This window comes from Gnatocerus cornutus, unplaced genomic scaffold, assembly GCF_029298725.1.
Source record: "Gnatocerus cornutus isolate USDA-ARS CGAHR unplaced genomic scaffold, icGnaCorn1.1 ctg00000023.1, whole genome shotgun sequence".
In the NCBI taxonomy this organism is placed as follows: domain Eukaryota; kingdom Metazoa; phylum Arthropoda; class Insecta; order Coleoptera; family Tenebrionidae; genus Gnatocerus; species Gnatocerus cornutus.
In genome coordinates, this window is record NW_028275375.1 from 5262614 (window position 1) to 5281209 (window position 18596).

General features: G+C 34.5%; 4 protein-coding genes across 5 annotated transcripts in view; all 4 read left to right on the forward strand.

The window, feature by feature from the left end:
• LOC148166528 (transient receptor potential-gamma protein-like) overlaps positions 1–18596 on the forward strand; it is a 129063-nt gene that overhangs the window by 84926 nt on the left and 25541 nt on the right. The window contains exons 9-10 of one of the 2 annotated variants that reach the window (XM_088048680.1): positions 17803–18037; positions 18098–18202. In XM_088048680.1, coding sequence (XP_087904806.1) covers positions 17803–18037; positions 18098–18202 — 340 coding nt within the window. Of the gene's footprint in view, positions 1–17802; positions 18203–18596 lie in introns of both variants that reach the window. The other variant, XM_088048679.1, reaches the window with a different exon arrangement.
• Positions 98–2090, forward strand: LOC148166533 (sphingomyelin phosphodiesterase-like). Its single transcript, XM_088049221.1, has 4 exons — positions 98–1039; positions 1091–1622; positions 1662–1843; positions 1889–2090. Exons 1-4 carry the CDS (start codon positions 102–104, stop codon positions 2088–2090), a joined length of 1854 nt encoding a protein of 617 aa, XP_087905347.1. The 5' UTR covers positions 98–101.
• Positions 3947–6030, forward strand: LOC148166534 (sphingomyelin phosphodiesterase-like). The gene is made up of 6 exons (XM_088048829.1): positions 3947–4058; positions 4100–4946; positions 4990–5355; positions 5400–5577; positions 5621–5811; positions 5855–6030. The coding sequence occupies exons 1-6, from the start codon at positions 4007–4009 to the stop codon at positions 5997–5999; spliced, it is 1779 nt and encodes a 592-aa protein (XP_087904955.1). The 5' UTR covers positions 3947–4006; the 3' UTR covers positions 6000–6030.
• Positions 7959–10024, forward strand: LOC148166535 (sphingomyelin phosphodiesterase-like). Its single transcript, XM_088048927.1, has 6 exons — positions 7959–8042; positions 8092–8938; positions 8988–9353; positions 9398–9575; positions 9619–9809; positions 9853–10024. The coding sequence occupies exons 1-6, from the start codon at positions 7997–7999 to the stop codon at positions 10007–10009; spliced, it is 1785 nt and encodes a 594-aa protein (XP_087905053.1). The 5' UTR covers positions 7959–7996; the 3' UTR covers positions 10010–10024.

The following is an 18596-nucleotide window of genomic DNA, read 5'->3' on the forward strand; positions in this document are numbered from 1 at the left end:
CACGGAAAAGATTAACAGATAATTCCTCCGTATTTACATAAAAAAATGCCATTGTCAAATGAATATAATAAGGTCTTGCCACATTTAACTTGTGAGTTAAAATGAGGCCAACACTTCTTGTGCTAGCAACTCTTATCTGTCTCTCCCAAACCCATGGTAAGTGGAATCTTCACGTTCGCCACTATTCTCTTCTTCCAGACGACGTGGACCTCCTCAAAAATGACCTCCAACAACTCTTCACCACCAGCAAAGTCCCTCCAAACTTACCACGGCGGTTACAGTCCCACCAACTCCCCAATATCTTCCGTGTTAACCCGAAGAAACTCGCAGAACGTTTAATAGTGTGCCCTTTATGTACCTTCATTTTCGACCAAGCGATCGAAGCAACAAGAAACGGCACTTCCCCAGCTGCCATCGTCTCCATAATAAAATTCCTTTGCGTCTCTTTGAACGTAGAATCCTCGAGAGTTTGTTCAGGCACCATCGACATGAACGCGGAGATTCTCTTTTACATAATCGCCAATTCTGAAGTGAGTGGAGAGAGGATCTGCGGGTCGATTTTACAAGGCGCTGGGTGTACCATGGGCGCTCAACCATCGTGGTCAGTGGCGCTACCACCTCCCACCAACAGAACCGCCTCCAATTACAGTTCCGAAGAAACCTTCAAAGTCGTACAATTGTCTGATATTCATTACGATCCGAACTACCGAGCGTTTGGTAACCCGAATTGTGGCGAACCTCTTTGTTGTCAGGAAGACCAAGAGTACACTGGGGAGTCCTCGAGTTCTTGCGGGTTCTGGACTGACTATCGCCACGCCGATTCTTCGTGGGCGCTCATCGAGGAAGCCGTCAAACAAATCAGGAGTCATGACGCGGATTTTGTGTACTTCACCGGTGATGTTATCAGTCACAGAGTCTGGGATACTTCGATTTCAAAGAACAACGCGTCGATTTCCCAACTCTATTCCTTCCTAAACCGGAGTTTTAATATTCCGGTTTTCCCGATTTTCGGGAACCACGAGCCGCACCCCCTCAATCTGTAATTATGGAAGTTGGAGTTGCGAGCTCCTTTAATTAAGCAGAGTTTTAGTTGGAGTCCAGGAAAATCTCGCGGGTTCTCCACGTCGTGGCTCTTCGAACTCGCTGCGACCTTCTGGTCGGATCTCACAGGAGAAGACATCACAGAGACGGTCCGGAAAGGGGGATTTTATACAGTCACTCCACGCCCCGGATTCCGAATTATAGCCATCAACAGCAACCTCTGCTATGTCTTCAACTTCTGGCTGCTGTTCGACGACTCTGATTTGTACGAGCAGTTACAATGGTTGGCCGACACTCTTAAAGTCGCGGAGGATAATAACGAACGCGTCCACATCCTCTCTCATGTTCCCCCAGGAACCTACGAGTGTCTCCTGAAATGGGAACAGGAGTACTCCAGGATTATCAACCGGTTTTCCCACATCATCGCCGGGCAGTTCAATGGGCATTCGCACTGGGACGAATTCCGCGTCTTCTACAATGGTACTCAACCCATCAACGCGGCTTTCAACGGCGCTTCTTTAACTCCTTACAGTTGGTCGAACCCCAGTTACAAACTCTACGAAGTTGACGCCGAGACTTTCGTAAGTAGGGACGTGGTAGGCGCACTAAACTCCTTTTAGTCTCTTCGGGATTACGAGCAGTGGACTTTTGATTTGGGTACTGCAACAAACGAGTCGCTTCAATGGTACAAAGAGTACAGTTTCGTGGAGGCGTACGATGTTGAGAGTCTGAATCCCGCCCAACTGGACCGAGTTTTGTACAAAATGGCGGAGAATAAGTCGCTTTTGCAGGACTATTTCAGGTGGATGGTGGTGGAGTTTGGAGTTTTTTTTACAAGAAGTTTCAGGTTTAAGTACCGGGATGGAGAGCACATGCTGGAAGTTGGGTGCGATTCTAGTTGCGAGAGGGAGAATTTGTGTCAGATCGCCACGACAGTGTACGGGGATGATGTCCATTGCGAGCGGTTTCTGGGGGTCTATGGAGGAAGTCAAAGGGTTTATCTTCAGTGGTGGCTAGTTGTGATTTCGGTTCTTTTATCTGTTACTTAAAGAAGCACTGCCAGAAAAAAAACAAACTTTAATGCAACTAGTAATACAATTTCTATATTAGGGCATTAGAATGACTTTATTCTATGTTAAAAAATCATGCTAAAACAATTTTGGGTTCAAAAGTCTCTAAAAGAATGACACGATTTTTGGTGTCACAATGAAAAATCACCCAAAATTACTAAAGAATGAAGTTTATATGCCATTTTGGATGCTGTAGGTTGACTTTTGAAGCTAAATTCGAAAGAAAAGCCGTAATATAGAAATTACTATTAAAAACTCGTTACAGAGGTCAATTCCAACATTCGTTCTTTCTGCTCAAGCGCAAATCTAGGGAATTCTGCAACTTGTTTTAGAATACCCTATTTAGTGTAGTGGACATTCCTAGTCAAAGTCGAATATTCCCTATAAAGAACTTTGTCGATTTCGACTCAGGTTTGCAACATAACAAAGTCACTTGATAGTTTAAAATTGAATAGTTTAAAATTTTAAATTTTGCAACAAAACGAATTTTCATTGAATGCACGTTAATGATAAATTACCAAAAGAATTGCCATTTTCTGAATAAATAATTCTTTGGAGAACAATTCAATATACAATTTTCAAGAGCAAATTAAAACTTTTAATTGTGTTTTATTTATTATCGAATCTGGACGTTTTTGTCATTAAGTGTACGTCATCGGCAAGTTTCTAAATACACTTAAAGTACTCCTAAAAATAAAAGTATTTATGGAATTAGAGACACAAGGGATTCCTTTTTTGACTAGACGAGCTATTGATGATCGAGTCGAAGAGGAAATGAATCCACACGTCGTGTGATAGTGGCATTTTTGCCTCGTGATTTGTAAGATTATTTCTTATTCAGTAAATAAAAAGCTATAAAATCAGTATTTTCTTACATATGTCAGATTTTGATAAATTTTTGTATTTGTATTTTATCGACAACTTATTTATATGACTTGTCCTAAACAAACGGCATTTTGTAAATGAAATGTTGTTTAAAATAGACTCATTTCGTAACTGAATTAGTAAAATTAAAATTAATTATATAAATTAGGTTTTGTCTTGTTATTAAATGAAGTATTTTTGCGATTAAATGCAAATAGCTATTTTGTGTTAAATTGTAGTCTTTGGATAAAAATATTAATTTGGTACTTATTTAATTTAATTTCGTTATTTTTAGTACGACAGGAACAAAACTTATTCCTATTGTTTCTTTTGTTTGTTTTAGTAATATCACCAATTTGCAGAAATTTAAATCAAAAAGTCGAATTTTTAGAAATTTTCGTTTTAAGACCAAAAAAATGCCACCAAAGTTTTTTAAGATCCTGTAATTTCTTTATTTTATATGTCATTTTAACGAAATTTGTGGAGATTATTACTCTTGACTGTCTTATTTACAGTGCCGATTCACAAAAATTTAGAGCGAAAAGGAGAATTTGTACATATTTTTATTTCGAGCAGCTAAAAAAAATTACAAAAAAACTTGAACGCGCTTTAATTTCGACATTTTTGGGGTCTCAAGAACGAAATTTGTGTTCTTAGAAGTTGCTAAATTTGGGTTAATTTTAATATATCTTTGTTAGCCATTATTTCTAATAACGTATTACCTTTTTTTGATAAAAACATTGTTATTTTTATTAATAATTAATAAATAATAATTTTTATTAATTAACTCATTTATTAAAATGAGTTGTGTAATGAATTGATTACACCACTAGTGATATTATCAAACTCGAAGGTACAATACAAATACTAATAATTGTATTGTTTTTCTTGTTTACCCTTTAAGACACTTCAACTTATCAGTGCTCTATCCATCATTTTTATCAATTTAGTGATGAGGTGTTTCAAGTACTTTTGCAATGAGCGACTGTATTTAAACGCGTACAGTTTCCACTTGTTGTTACTCCCCCAAAATGAAACTCCTCTACGTCTTCGTGTTACTCTTCTTCGGCGTCTCAGCTAACAGTAAGTCTCCACTCTTTAGAACGAGATTAAACTATTCCTAGAAAATTTTGAGCGGATCGGAAATGGGATCACCGAATATATAAAAACTGGTACCATTTCTTCGGGGTTTGAAGAAGCCGCAAAGAGTTACCAGTTAACTCATGTCTTCCGTGACCACATGGAAAACGTCTACGACAATGCAGAAGTTTGTTACATGTGCAGCCTCGTGTTTGATTTAGTTGTCCACGAACTGGAAGAAGGAATGACCAAAGAGGATCTCATGGAGAGAATTCTCTACCTTTGTACTTCTTTAGGTGTTGAAACCGAACGCGTTTGTCAAGGGAGTGTGACTCAGAACATTGATATTTGGCTCTACATTGTTAATAACTATCCTGGCATCAAATCGGAGCGGGTTTGTGGCTCGCTCTTTCAAAATTATGGTTGTGCGACTGGTGATAGCTTCGAGTGGTCAATTACAATACCGGAAGGGAAACCAGTTCAACGAGCGTTGGACGAGGGGGCTGGAGACAGTTATAACATTTTACATCTTTCGGATTTTCACTACGATCCCAATTATAAAGTTGGTGCGAACGCGGATTGCGGAGAACCAGTTTGTTGTCAGTTTGACCAAACAGAACTAGCTTCTGAAGACGCTGCTTGCGGCTACTGGAGTGATTACCGGTTGGCGGATATTCCATGGTACACCGTGGAGGAGACGGTTCGTCAGACCAAAACGCAGAAGTACGACTACGTTTATTACACTGGTGATATTATCGCCCATCGAGTTTGGCAAACTTCTGTTGATAACAATACGAAGACGATCTCGAAGATTTACTCGTTTTTGAACGAATCGTATGATATCCCAATTTTTCCGGTGTTTGGGAATCATGAACCTCATCCTTTCAACGTGTAAGTTTGAGCGAATCTCTTCGAAGGCTAATGGGGGTTTTAGGTGGCCGGACGATAAACTCGAAGACGAGAGTTTGTCGGTGAAGTGGCTGTTCAAACTAGCCGCCGAAGAGTGGTCACAACTCATCGGACAAGACGTCACCGAAACGGCGTTAAAAGGGGGGTACTATAGTGTGTCCCCTCGAGAGGGGCTCAGAGTGATTGGTCTTAACAGTAATGTCTGTTACACGGACAACTACTGGTTGTTCTTCAGCGATGTTGATCCGTTCGAGCAGCTGCAGTGGCTCGTTGGAGTCTTACAGAAAGCCGAAGAAAATAATGAGAGTGTCCACATTTTAACGCATGTTCCCACAGGAGACGCCTCCTGTTTGAAAGTCTGGAGTCGCGAGTACCGGAGAGTTATAGAAAGGTAACACCAGCGAGTGTTGTCTTGGTTGTACAAGAAGTTTCTAGATTCAATTCGACGATAACGGGGCAGTTTAATGGTCACACGCACCGCGACGAATTCCACGTTTATTTCAATGGAAATTCGACGGACCCCATTGGGGTTGCTTTCAACGGGGCTTCAGTCACCCCCTACGATAACTCCAACCCTAGTTACAAAATCTACTCGGTCGATTCCTCCACTTATGTTAGTACACCTCTCTTGTATTACCACTCACCCGAATTTCCAGACACTTTTAGATTATGAAGAATGGACGTTTAATCTTACTTTAGCAAATTCGAAACCTTCTGAAACTCCAGAATGGTATAAACTCTACAGCTTTGTCGAAGCCTACGGGGTGGATAATTTACAACCATTTGAGGTCGGAAAAGTCCTTTATAAGATGGCGGAAGATCATTCTTTGCTCGATGACTACTTTAGGTGCGATTAAGTGGTAGTTATTCCTCGTAATAATTGATTGTAGATTTTATTATCGGGACGGCGATGCTGGGATTGAAGGGGGTTGTGATGAGACGTGCAAAATGAACAACTTGTGCGATGTGGCAAGGGCGCAGATTGGGGACAACACTCAGTGCGATTATTTCAAGGATTTGTACAATCAACATTAATATGATGGATTAATAAAGAAGTTTAAATTTTCTTTGGATATTTGTTTTGTTGAAATTCCTTTAGATGGTTTAAATCTAAATGGTACAAGTTTTGAAACACATTTTTTCAAAAATTGAGCTGTGTAAAATAGACTTTCAAAGTCGGTATAATGATTTAGTGACTTTTCTGTCATTCAATCTCTCACTGTACGAACTATAGTTTTCTAGATTTCGAGCTCTACTCTGTGAAACCAACCTAGAAAACGATCAGAATGTGATTCTTGAGATTCTATTGGACTCTGTAGGTCTTCATCTACAGTGGCGGCCAAAATAAAGTGGTGGACCACATTTTTTCAAAACTTGAGTTGTGTAAAATAGGCTTTCAAAGTAGGCATAATAATTATACAGTAGGCTAAACAATGATATTAATAAAATAAAATAAAAAAGGCACTACTAATAGTTGTAGCCTACTTATGCAGGGTGTTGCTTATTCTTTTTGACTTTTAAATGCATCTACAAAACCCATTTACATTGTAGACACAGGTTACCCCTTGGTGAGGGCCAAAATAAAGTGGTACAGCACTTGAACGACGTTGAGCCTAAAAATTAAATCGTTAAACTACTAATAGGATGTTATCATAACTACCAATACAAGACACTTAACCTACAGAAGGTAAGCTGTGCCTACAATTCGAAGGTGTTTTGTCGATTGGAAATGCAATTAAATATTTAAGAGTAAAAAAAATATGCAATAAGGAGTTTGCAAATGTAAGCATGCATCAAAATCATTTCTTTTCTTTTGTTTAAAGAAAATGTGATTGTTGGGCCTACAATAATTGTCATTATGCCTACTTTGAAAGCTTGTCTTTTTAAAGTCCGTTTTTTTATTAAAAAATCACTAGCACCGCACTCTCCCAGCAATTTACAACCGGCAACACCGTCGATGGTGACTTTTTGGTGATAAAATCAAATAGGTTAGCTGCCTAATTGACAATTTGATTACACAAAACGGCCTTTCAGGCTGGGCCGAGTCTTTTCACTATTAAATCATTTGATTTGCAATCCAACAGGCTGTAAATGAAACGTTTTTAACGAAAACACTGCCTAATTTTCAGAAATGTCAAAAATTTGACAACTATTTTCTCACCAAAAATCTCCCTAGGCAACGTTGCCGGTTGTAATGCAGGGGAAAATTGCAGTGTTGGTGGTTTTTTAAAAAAGACTTGTAGGTATCAGTTTATTTTGGCCGTCACTGTATAATAGAGCTCAATAAAAAGTAAATCACCCCCTAGTATTTTTATCGATAACAGTTGGCAACAAAAGCGTTTGACCTTGACGCAACTGATATACTATAGTTCGTACAGTGAGAGTTTGAATGACAGAAAAGTCACTAAATCTACGCAATAAAATGTGTTCCATACGCGCGAAATTTAAAATAACAAAGTAACCCCAGTTACTGACAACCCTGTCAACCCATTTCGCGTAGGAATTTGTATTTTGTAGCATAATTTGCTGCCAACCTATATGTCAACTGTCGAAATATCCCAATCTCTCACCGGATATGCTATAGAAGCTAATCTTGCTGCACAAGTTTGCTAAAACGTATTCCTTTTGGAACAAATCTTGGATTAATTATTACTCAATTTACCCAACTTTGACGTATTAACCTCAAAAATCACAACTTTCAATTTTCCCCAAAAAAATTAAAGCCTGATTTACACCCAAAAATTTTCGAAAACAAGCTTTTGTTTAGAATTCCTTTCCGTTGAACGTCTTTAGGTTTGGACATAGGAAAGATCGTTATATTAAAAGATTTATTACACCACTAGTAATATAATAAATCTTAAAACACAGTTTTTTAACTTTATTTTTATTGTTCGACCTTGAAAGATCCTTTCTTTATCAGTGCTCACAGTCCGATCAATTATTTTTTATCAATTATTTATAAGGTTTCAAGTACTGCATTGATTGCGACACTATTTAAACCCGTATCTTCCACTTTCGATTATTTCTTCGAAATGAAGTTCTTCTTCGTGGTACTACTCCTCGGCGTCTCAGCGAACCGTAAGTCTTCACTCTCTAAAACGGTAAAACGAGATTAAACTCTTCCTAGAAAATTTCGAGCGGATTGGAGTCAGTCTAAGCGAATATATCAAAACTGGTAAGATTTCTTCGGAGTATGAAGAAGCGGCGAAGAACTACCAACTCGTCCATCTCTTCCGTGAAGGCATGGAGAAACTCTACGACAATACCGAAATGTGTTATTTGTGTAACTTAGTCTTTGACTTGGTGGTCGATGAGAGACTCCACGGAATGACCAAAGAAGCTCTAGTGGAGATCGCCGTTCAAATTTGTGTTACTCTGGGGGTTGAAAAAGAGCGCGTTTGTCACGGAAGTGTGAGTCAAAACATTGATATTCTTCTTTATATTGTTGACAACTACCCTGGGATCAAAGCGGAGAGAGTCTGCGGCTCGCTCATGCAGAATTTCGGGTGTCCGACGGGTGACAGCTTCGAGTGGTCAATAGAAATACCCGAAGGAAAACCGGTGAAACGAGAGCTGGACGTGGGGGTTGGAGACAGTTTTAACATTCTTCATCTTTCGGATTTTCACTACGATGCTAATTATAAAGTTGGTGCGAACGCGGATTGCGGAGAGCCGGTTTGTTGTCAGTTTGACCAAACCGAACTGGGTTCCGAAGACGCTGCTTGTGGCTACTGGAGTGATTATCGGATGGCGGATATTCCTTGGTACACCGTGGAGGAGGCGGTTCGGCAGACCAAAACTCAGAAGTACGACTACGTTTATTACACTGGTGATATTATCAGTCATCGGGTTTGGCAAACCACTGTTGATAATAATACGAAGACAATCTCGAAGCTTTACTCGTTTCTGAAGGAGTCGTACGATGTCCCGGTTTTTCCGGTGTTTGGGAATCACGAGCCCCATCCTCTCAACGTGTAAGTTCGGGTGAAACTGGGGAAGTTCCGGGCTAATTAGGGGTTGTAGGTGGCCGGACGATAAACTCGAAGACGACAGTTTGTCGGTGCAGTGGTTGTTCAAACTAGCTGCCGAAGAGTGGTCACAACTCATCGGAGAAGACGTCACCGAAACGGCGTTAAAAGGGGGGTACTATAGTGTGACCCCCCGAGAGGGTTTCAGAGTTGTTGGTCTCAACGGCAATGTTTGCTACACGGACAACTGGTGGTTGTTCTTCAGCGATGTTGATCCGTTCGACCAACTGCAGTGGCTCGTTGGAGTTTTACAGGAAGCCGAGGAAAATAATGAGAGTGTCCACATTTTGACGCATGTTCCCACAGGAGACATTTCCTGTTTGAAAGTCTGGAGTCGCGAGTACCGGAGAGTTATAGAAAGGTAACACCAGCGAGTGTAGTCTTGGTTGTATAAGAAGTTCCTAGATTCAATTCGACGATAACTGGGCAGTTTAATGGTCACACGCATCGCGACGAATTCCACGTTTATTTCAATGGGAATTCGACGGACCCCATCGGGGTGGCTTTCAACGGGGCTTCAGTCACCCCCTACGATAACGCCAACCCCAGTTACAAAATCTTCTCGGTCGATTCCTCCACTTATGTTAGTACACCTCTCTTGTATTACCACTCACCCGAATTTCCAGACACTTTTAGATTATGAAGAATGGACGTTTAATCTCACCTTGGCAAATTCGAACCCTTCGCAACCCCCGGAATGGTATAAGCTCTATAGCTTTGTCGAAGCTTACGGAGTGAATAATTTACAACCTTCAGAGGTCGAAAAAGTCCTTTATAAGATGGCAGATGATCATTCTTTGCTCGATGACTACTTTAGGTGCGATTAAGTGGTAGTTATCCCTCGTAATAATTGATTGTAGGTTTTATTATCGCAATGGAGACGCTGGAATTGCAGGGGGTTGTGATGAGACGTGCAAAATGAACAACTTGTGCGATGTAGCCAAGGCGCAATTCGGCGATAACACTCAGTGCGATTATTTCAAGGAATTGTATAATCGAAAGGCCGGAGGGGGTTGATTAATAAAAAATATATTGTGGTTGTTATTGGTTTTCTTTATCGGCACAGACCCGACTTTAATTAGTTTTCTATCGATGCTTTTTGTTGCCATGTCCACCTGAATGACGGGAAGAAGAGATCCAAGTTGGAAGAGACAGTAAAGTTAATTGGAGAGTTGGAAGCGAAATCCCTTCCGTTTCCGCACTATCAATTAACTATTCAAATGAGGTGTTCTCTATGGAGTTGTTGCAAACACTATTGTTATGATAAAATAGAGATTTTAGAAAACGTTATTTTAGGACGAACTAAATATTTTTTATTTTTTGATATTAAAATTCGTATTTTTGTTAGTTTTTTAGTTATGACGATGAAATTAGAGGAGGTTACTACTTGTAAAGTGTTTATTATCTGCGTCAAATTGCAAAATTTTAGAACAAAAATAGAGATTTTTAAAATTTTTATTTTGGGATAAATCAAATATTTACAACTTTTGTTATTAAAATTTGTATTTTTGTTAGTTTTTGAGTTGTGACGATGAAATATGGGGAGATTACTACTTCTAAAGTGTTCATTAACTGTACCAAAGTACAAAATTTTAAAACAAAAAATGGAGATTTTAGAAAATTTCATTTTGAGATAGATCAAATATTTTCAACTTTTGAAATTAAAATTCGTATTTTTGTTAATTTGTAAGTAATGTCTATGAAATTTAGGGAAATTATTTTTTCTAAAGTTTTCATTAACTGTGGCAAAATGCAATATTTTAAAACAAAAAATAGAGATTTTAGAAATTTTCACCTTAGGTTGGATCAAATATTTTCAACTTTTTGTTATTAAAATTTGTATTTTTGTTAGTTTTTGAGTTATGACGATGAAATTTGGAGAGATTTTTACTTCTAAAGTGTTTATTAACTGTGCCAAAGTACAAAATTTTAGAACAAAAAAATAGAGATTTTACAAATTTTATTTTAGAAACACTTTTCGACTTTTTTTTATTAAAATTTGTATCTTTGTTAATTTTTAAGTTATGACAATGAAATTTAGGGAAGTTTCTAGTTTTAAAGTGTCAATTAACTGTGCCAAAGTGCTAAATTTTAGAAGAAAAAATGGAGATTTAAAAAATTTCATTTTGGGATGGTTCAAATATTTTCAACTTTTTGATATAAAAATTCGTGTTATTGTTAATTTGTAAGTAATGTCGATAAAAATTCTGTAAGTTATTTTTTTAAATGTTTTCATTAACTGTTGGTAAAGTGCAAAATTTTAAAACAAAAAATAGAGATTTTAGAAATTTTCATTTTGGAATGGATTAAATATTTTCATTATTTTGTTATTAAAATTTGTATTTTTGTTAGTTTTTGAGTTATGACGATGAAATTTGGGGAGATTTTTACTTCTAAAGTGTTTATTAACTGTGGCAAAATTCAAAATTTTAGAACAAAAAATAGAGATTTTAGATATTTTCATTTTGGGATGGATCAAATGTTTACAACTTTTTGTTATTAAAATTTGTATTCTTGTTAGTTTTTGAGATATGACGATGAAATTTGGAGAGATTTTTACTTCTTAAATGCTGACTAACTGTTGCAAAGTACAAAATTTTTGAACGAAAAATGGAGATTTTAGAAATTTTTTATTTTAGAACGAGCTAAACATTTTTAACTTTTTGTTATTAAAATTCGTGTTTTTGCTAGTTTTCAAGTTATGACAATGAAATTTAGGGAAGTTACTATTTTTAAAGTGTCAATTAATTGTGCCAAAGTGCAAAATTTTAAAACAAAAAATAGAGATTTTAGAAATTTTCATTTTAGAATGGATCAAATTAATATTTTTCAACTTGTTTTTATAAAAATTTGTATTTTTGTTAGTTTTTGAGTTATGACCAAGGAATTTAAGGAAGTTTCTAGTTTTAAAGTGTCAATTAATTGTACAAAAGTGCAAAATTTTAGAACAAAAAAATGGAGATTTTAGAAAATTTCATTTTGGTATGGTTCAAATATTTTCAACTTTTTGATATTAAAATTCGTATTTTTGTTAATTTGTAAGTAATGTCGATAAAATTTGAGGAACTTATTTTTTCAAATGTTTTCATTAACTGTGGTAAAATGCAAAACTTTAAAACAAAAAATAGAGATTTTAAAAATTTTCATTTTGGGATGGATCAAATATTTTCAACTTTTTTTTATAAAAATTTGTATTTCTGTTAACTTTTGAGGTATAATAATGAAATTTGGGAAGGTTACTATGTCTGACGTGTTTATTAACTGTGTCAATGTATACATTTTTAGAACAACAAATAGAGATTTTAAAAATTTTATTTTAGAATGAACTAACACTTTTCGACTTTTTTTTCCTCTAAAATTTGTATCTTTGTTAATTTTTAAGTTATAACAATGAAATTTACGGAAGTTTCTAGTTTTAAAGTGTCAATAAACTGTGTCAAAGTACAAAACTTTAGAACAAAAAATGGAGATTTTAGAAAATTTCATTTTGGGATGGTTCAAATATTTTCATTTTTTTGTTATTAAAATTTGTATTTTTGTTAGTTTTTGAGTTATGACGATGAAATTTGGGGAGATTTTTACTTCTAAAGCGTTTATTAACTGTGCCGAAGTACAAAACTTTAGAACAAAAAATGGAGATTTTAGAAAATTTTATTTTGGTATGGTTCAAATATTTTTAACTTTTTGGTATTAAAATTCGTATTTTTGTTAATTTGTAAGTAAAGTCGATGAAATTTAGGGAAGTTATTTTTTCTAAAGTTTTTATTAACTGTGGAAAAATGCAAAATTTTAGAACAAAAAATAGAGACTTTAGAAATTTTCACTTTAGGTTGGATCAAATATTTTCAACCTTTTTTTTATAAAAATTTGTATTTTTGTTAGTTTTTGAGTTATGACTATGAAATTTGGGGAGATTTTTACTTATAAAGTGTTTATTAACTGTGCCAAAGTACAAAATTTTAAAACTATAAATGGAGATTTTAGAAATTTTTTATTTTAGAACGAGCCAAACATTTTTAACTTTTTGTTATTAAAATTCGTGTTTTTGCTAGTTTTCAAGTTATGACAATTAAATTTAGGGAAGTTATTATTTTTAAAGTGTCCATTAATTGTGCCAAAGTGCAAAATTTTAAAACAAAAAATAGAGATTTTAGAAATTTTCATTTTAGAATGGATCAAATTAATATTTTTCAACTTGTTTTTATAAAAATTTGTATTTTTGTTAGTTTTTGAGTTATGACCAAGGAATTTAGGGAAGTTTCTAGTTTTAAAGTGTCAATTAATTGTACAAAAGTGCAAAATTTTAGAACAAAAAATGGAGATTTTAGAAAATTTCATTTTGGGATGGTTCAAATATTTTCATTTTTTTGTTATTAAAATTTGTATTTTTGTTAGTTTTTGAGTTATGACGATGAAATTTGGGGAGATTTTTACTTCTAAAGCGTTTATTAACTGTGCCAAAGTACAAAACTTTAGAACAAAAAATGGAGATTTTAGAAAATTTTATTTTGAACGAATTAACAATTTTCGACTTTTTTTCATTAAAATTTGTATCTTTGTTAATTTTTAAGTTATGACAATTAAATTTAGGGATGTTACTACTTTGAAAGTGTCAAATAATTGTGCCAAAGTGCAAACATCTTAGAACAAGAAATAAAGATTTTAATGTACCTACATATACAAGAGACCAAACTCAAGAAGTCTCTCCAACTGTGATAGAGTTTAATTTAGTGAACGTAATTGAAAAATAGCTCGTCCAATAGATAAAAGAAGTCGGAGGAACAATGTAACGCCAAGTTCTTATCGTAATGTTGAAATGTTTCAGCAGCGTATGAATCCGAAGATAAAGCGCGCGATTCGCAAGACAATAAAACCTCTCTCATATTCAGACATAAAAAATCGCCGGAACGAACTACCAATAAATTATCGCATTATTTTTCCATCGACAATGTAAATCTCGTCGTTATTATTTATTAGTGTGCAGAGAATAACCCAATTCGCCTAAAAATGATCGATTTGTCGACAAAAAGCTCATCAAAGGTAATCAACCCCGAAGTGTGCCATCGACTCACGCCTCCCGATGCACTCGCGAGAAAAAGACGAAGACAGATTCTCTATAAAATCTAATTATGAAATTAAAGTTGAGAGATTTTCCCCGAGATGCGCTGTCTTAACTAAATTGGTAATTTTATTAAAAGAGAACTCATAAAATTGGATAAATGAAAGCACACACGGATGGACGTGTGACGGAAATGCGGAATTATGAACGTGACCGGAAATGGGGTGCAAGGTGTGAAATCACTAATTAATTAGCGCGATCGCAAAGATTATTCGCATGCACCTTCGAGGGAAAAGTTATCTGATTTGAGTTTTTTCTTCAGTTTCTATTTAATTAAGTTTTCTGGTTTATTGCTGAGCATAGAGAAATAACGTGGGAATTGGGATTTTTCAATTTTTCTGCTTTTCAAATTTAATTTAATTAATTTAATTTTGTTATTACGGCATTATTAAAAATGGAATTAAAAAAAAGTAAAATTTCAAATTTCCCGCGCCAAATTTCGAAGATTGTGTCACTGTGTAACGTCGCTCTATGCCTAAACTAACCTTTTTAATGTCAGTAAGCTTAATACACAGAAATTATCATGTCAAAACTAACAACTGTCAAATTCTAGGAGGACAATGATGTCAACTTTGTCATATTAAAATCCCGAAAGTCTGATTCAATTCAAATTTCTAAAATTGGTGTCTTTTGTTTTATAATTTTGAAAATTGGTGGTGTTAATAATCGACTCAAAAATAGTAATTCCTCCAAATTTCAAAGCACCAAAATGAGCAAAATTACGAATTTTAGTTGAAAAAGTTGGAAATAATGCTTCATTTAAAAAGTAAAAATTTCTAAAATTGGTGTCTTTAGCTCTATAACTTTGAAAATTTGTGGAGATATTAATAGACTCAAAAATAGTAATTTTCTTAAATTTCATAGCTATGACACCAAAATTAGCGAAATTACGAATTTTAGTAGAGAATGTCGGGGAATTTTCAAAGTAAAATTTTCTAAAATTAGTGTCTTTTGCTCTATAACTTTGAAAATTAGTAGAAATAATAATAGACACAAAAATAGAAATTTCCTTAAATTTCGTAGCTGTGACACCAAAATTAGCGAAATTACGAATTTTAGTAGAGAATGTCGGAAATTTTTGCTTCATGTTCAAAGTAAAAATTTCTAAATCTGGTGTCTTTTGCTTTATAATGTTGAAAATTGGTCGAGTTAATAATCAATTCAAAAATAGTAATTTCCTCAAATTTCATAGCTGGGACACCAAAATTAGCAAAATTACGAATTTTAGTAGAGAATGTCGAAAATTTTTGCTACATGCTTAAAGTAAAAATTTCTAAAATTGGTGTTTTTTGTTCTACAATTTTGAAAATTAGCGAACTTAATAATCAACTGAAAAATAATAATTTCCTCAAATTTCATAGCTGTGACACCAAAATTAGCAAAATTACAAATTTTAGCAGAAAAAGTCGAAAACTTTTGCTTCATTTCCAAAGTAAAAATTTCTAAAATTAGTGTTTTTTGTTTTATAATTTTGAAAATTAGTAGAGTTAATAACCGACTCAAAAATAGTAATTCCCCCAAATTTCATAGCTGTTACACCAAAATTAGCAAACTTACGAATTTTAGTAGAAAATGTCGGGAATTTTTGCTTCATGTTCAAAAACAAAAATTTCTAAATCTGGTGTCTTTTGCTTTATAATTTTGAAAATTGGCCGAGTTAATAATCGTTTCAAAAATAGTATTTTTCTCAAATTTCATAGCTGTGACACAAAAATTAGCAAAATTACGAATTTTAGTAGAGAAAAAATGTCGCAAATTTTTGCTTCATTTTCAAAGTAAAAATTTCTAAAATTGGTGTCTTTTGCTTAATAATTTTGAAAATTAGCGGAGTTATTAATCAACTCAATAATAGTAATTTCCCCAAATTTCATAGTTGTGACACCAAAATTAGCAAAATTACGAATTTTAGCAGAAAAAGTCGGAAATTTTTGCTTCATTTACAAAGAAAAAATTTCTAAAATTGGTGTTTTTTGTTCTATAATTTTGAAAATTAGCGGAGTTAATAATTGATTCAAAAATAGTAATTCCTTCAAAATTCAAAGCTGTGACACCAAAATTAGCAAAATTAGGCATTTTAGTAGAGACTGTCGAGCAATCTTTGCTTCATTTTCAAAGTCAAAATTTCTAAAATTAGTGTTTTTTGTTTTATAATTTTGAAAATTGGCGGAGTTAATAACCAACTGAAAAATAATAATTTCCCCAAATTTCATAGCTGTGACACCAAAATTAGCAAAATTACAAATTTTAGCAGAAAAAGTCGAAAACTTTTGCTTCACTTCCAAAGTAAAAATTTCTAAAATTAGTGTTTTTTGTTTTATAATTTTGAAAATTAGTAGAGTTAATAACCGACTCAAAAATAGTAATTCCCCCAAATTTCATAGCTGTTACACCAAAATTAGCAAACTTACGAATTTTAGTAGAGAAAAAAAAATGTCGCAAATTTTTGCTTCATGTTCAAAGTAAAAATTTCTAAATCTGGTGTCTTTTGATTTATAATTTGGAAATTGGTGGAGTCAGTAATTGACTCAAAAATAGTAATTTTTCCAAATTTTATAGCAATGACACCAAAATTAGCAAAATTACGAATTTTAGCAGAGAAAATCGAAAATGTTTGATTCATTTTCAAAGTAAAAATTTCTAAAATTGGTGTCTTTTGCTTTATAATTTTGAAAATTGGCCGAGTTAATAATTGTTAAAAAAATAGTATTTTCTCCAAATTTCATAGCTGCGACACCAAAATTAGCAAAATTACGAATTTTAGCAGAAAAAGTCGGAAATTTTTGCTTCATTTACAAAGAAAAAATTTCTAAAATTGGTGTTTTCTGTTCTATAATTTTGAAAATTAGCGGAGTTAATAATTGATTCAAAAATAGCAATTCCTCCAAAATTCAAAGCTGTGACACCAAAATTAGCAAAATTAGACATTTTAGTAGAGAATGTCGGAAATTTTTGCTTCATTTCCAAAGTAAAAATTTCTAAAATTCGTGTTTTTTGTTCTTTAATTTTGAAAATTAATGGAGTTAATAATTGACTCAAAGATAGTAATTCTTCTAAATTTCATAGCTGTGACACCAAAATTAGCAAAATTAGGAATTTTAGTAGAGACTGTCGAGCAATCTTTGCTTCATTTTCAAAGTAAAAATTTCTAAAATTAGTGTTTTTTGTTCTATAATTTTGAAAAATGGCGGAATTAATAATCAACTCAAAAATAGTAATTTCCCCAAATTTCATAGCTGTGACACCAAAATTAGCAAAATTACGAATTTTGGCAGAGAAAGTCGGAAATTTTTGCTTCATTTCCAAAGTAAAAATTTCTAAAATTCGTGTTTTTTGTTCTTTAATTTTGAAAATTAGTGGAGTTAATAACTGATTCAAAAATAGTAATTCCTCTAAATTTCATAGCTCTGACACCAAAATTGGCAAAATTACGAATTTGAGCAGAGAAAGTCGGAAATTTTTGCTTCATTTCCCAAGTAAAAACTTCTAAAATTAGTGTTTTTTGTTCTATAAGTTTGAAAATTGGTGGAATAAATAATCGACTCTTCTTTAGACCGAATAGTTTTTAGGCAGTTCTGCAATAACAAACAAAAGTCTGACAGTCTGACGGTACGCATGTTATGAACGGCCAAGTGCGAGGAGTGTGCGAGTCTACTTGCTGTTCGCGTTTCTAAAACGAATATTTTTGTTTCAGTTCGTCGCTCATTCCAACGTCCAGCAGCTGTTGGCATCCATATGGTACGAAGGTCTTCCAGGTTTCCGCAGGAAAAACATGGTCTTGCAAGCTTTAGAAATCGTGAAGATCGGCGTCCTCTTCCCGTTCTTTTCGATCGCTTACATCCTTGCTCCACATTCCGTCATCGGCCAGACCATGCGAAAACCGTTCATCAAGTTCATCTGTAATTCCGCATCTTACATCACCTTTTTATGTAAGTTCAAAAAACACGCCACATTCCTCCGTTCTGTTCTGTATTTTTTTTCTTTTTTAGTGTTATTATCGCAAACGCTCTTCTTCGACGACCCCAGCATCGTATACACGCAAAGGGGCGCTTACCCCACACTAGTCGAGTGGATAATTTTAGCCTACGTTCTCGGTAAGTTCCCAAATACTTGAAACTTTTTAAACAAACATTGCCGCAGAGATTTCCCGAGGAAACTTTGCCACTTTTCTAAAGCTGGATTCAATTCGTTGGAGGTCAGAGAGACCACTACAGACGGCTTTATTGCTTCCAACCAATTTCCCATTAGCTTTGGAAAAAGGATTTTTCAGTTTTGTTGATATGCGGGACACGGTTGGGGGCGGCGGGTAACCACAACATGACATTGTAATTGTTTACGTGGCATCAAGCGGCTTTTTAAAAATATGTCGGCCAAATGGTGGATGCGCCGGGGACAACAAAAAAGGAATTAATTGCTGACATGCAGTAAATAATAAAGTAAATGTCGGGTTGTGTGTGACAGACGGCAAAAAATTGAGACTTCTTCTCG

Excerpts from the sequence above, each read along its gene's own strand:
- LOC148166535 (XM_088048927.1), top strand. The coding sequence starts at position 7,997 with ATGAAGTTCTTCTTCGTGGTACTACTCCTCGGCGTCTCAGCGAACC. Across the intron at positions 8,043-8,091 it reads CCTCGGCGTCTCAGCGAACC|AAAATTTCGAGCGGATTGGA; the intron begins GTAAGTCTTCAC and ends AACTCTTCCTAG. Across the intron at positions 8,939-8,987 it reads GAGCCCCATCCTCTCAACGT|GTGGCCGGACGATAAACTCG; the intron begins GTAAGTTCGGGT and ends TAGGGGTTGTAG.
- LOC148166533 (XM_088049221.1), top strand. The coding sequence starts at position 102 with ATGAGGCCAACACTTCTTGTGCTAGCAACTCTTATCTGTCTCTCCCAA. Across the intron at positions 1,623-1,661 it reads AAGTTGACGCCGAGACTTTC|TCTCTTCGGGATTACGAGCA; the intron begins GTAAGTAGGGAC and ends AACTCCTTTTAG. Across the intron at positions 1,844-1,888 it reads CTTTTGCAGGACTATTTCAG|GTTTAAGTACCGGGATGGAG; the intron begins GTGGATGGTGGT and ends AAGAAGTTTCAG.
- LOC148166534 (XM_088048829.1), top strand. The coding sequence starts at position 4,007 with ATGAAACTCCTCTACGTCTTCGTGTTACTCTTCTTCGGCGTCTCAGCT. Across the intron at positions 4,947-4,989 it reads GAACCTCATCCTTTCAACGT|GTGGCCGGACGATAAACTCG; the intron begins GTAAGTTTGAGC and ends TGGGGGTTTTAG. Across the intron at positions 5,812-5,854 it reads TTGCTCGATGACTACTTTAG|ATTTTATTATCGGGACGGCG; the intron begins GTGCGATTAAGT and ends AATTGATTGTAG.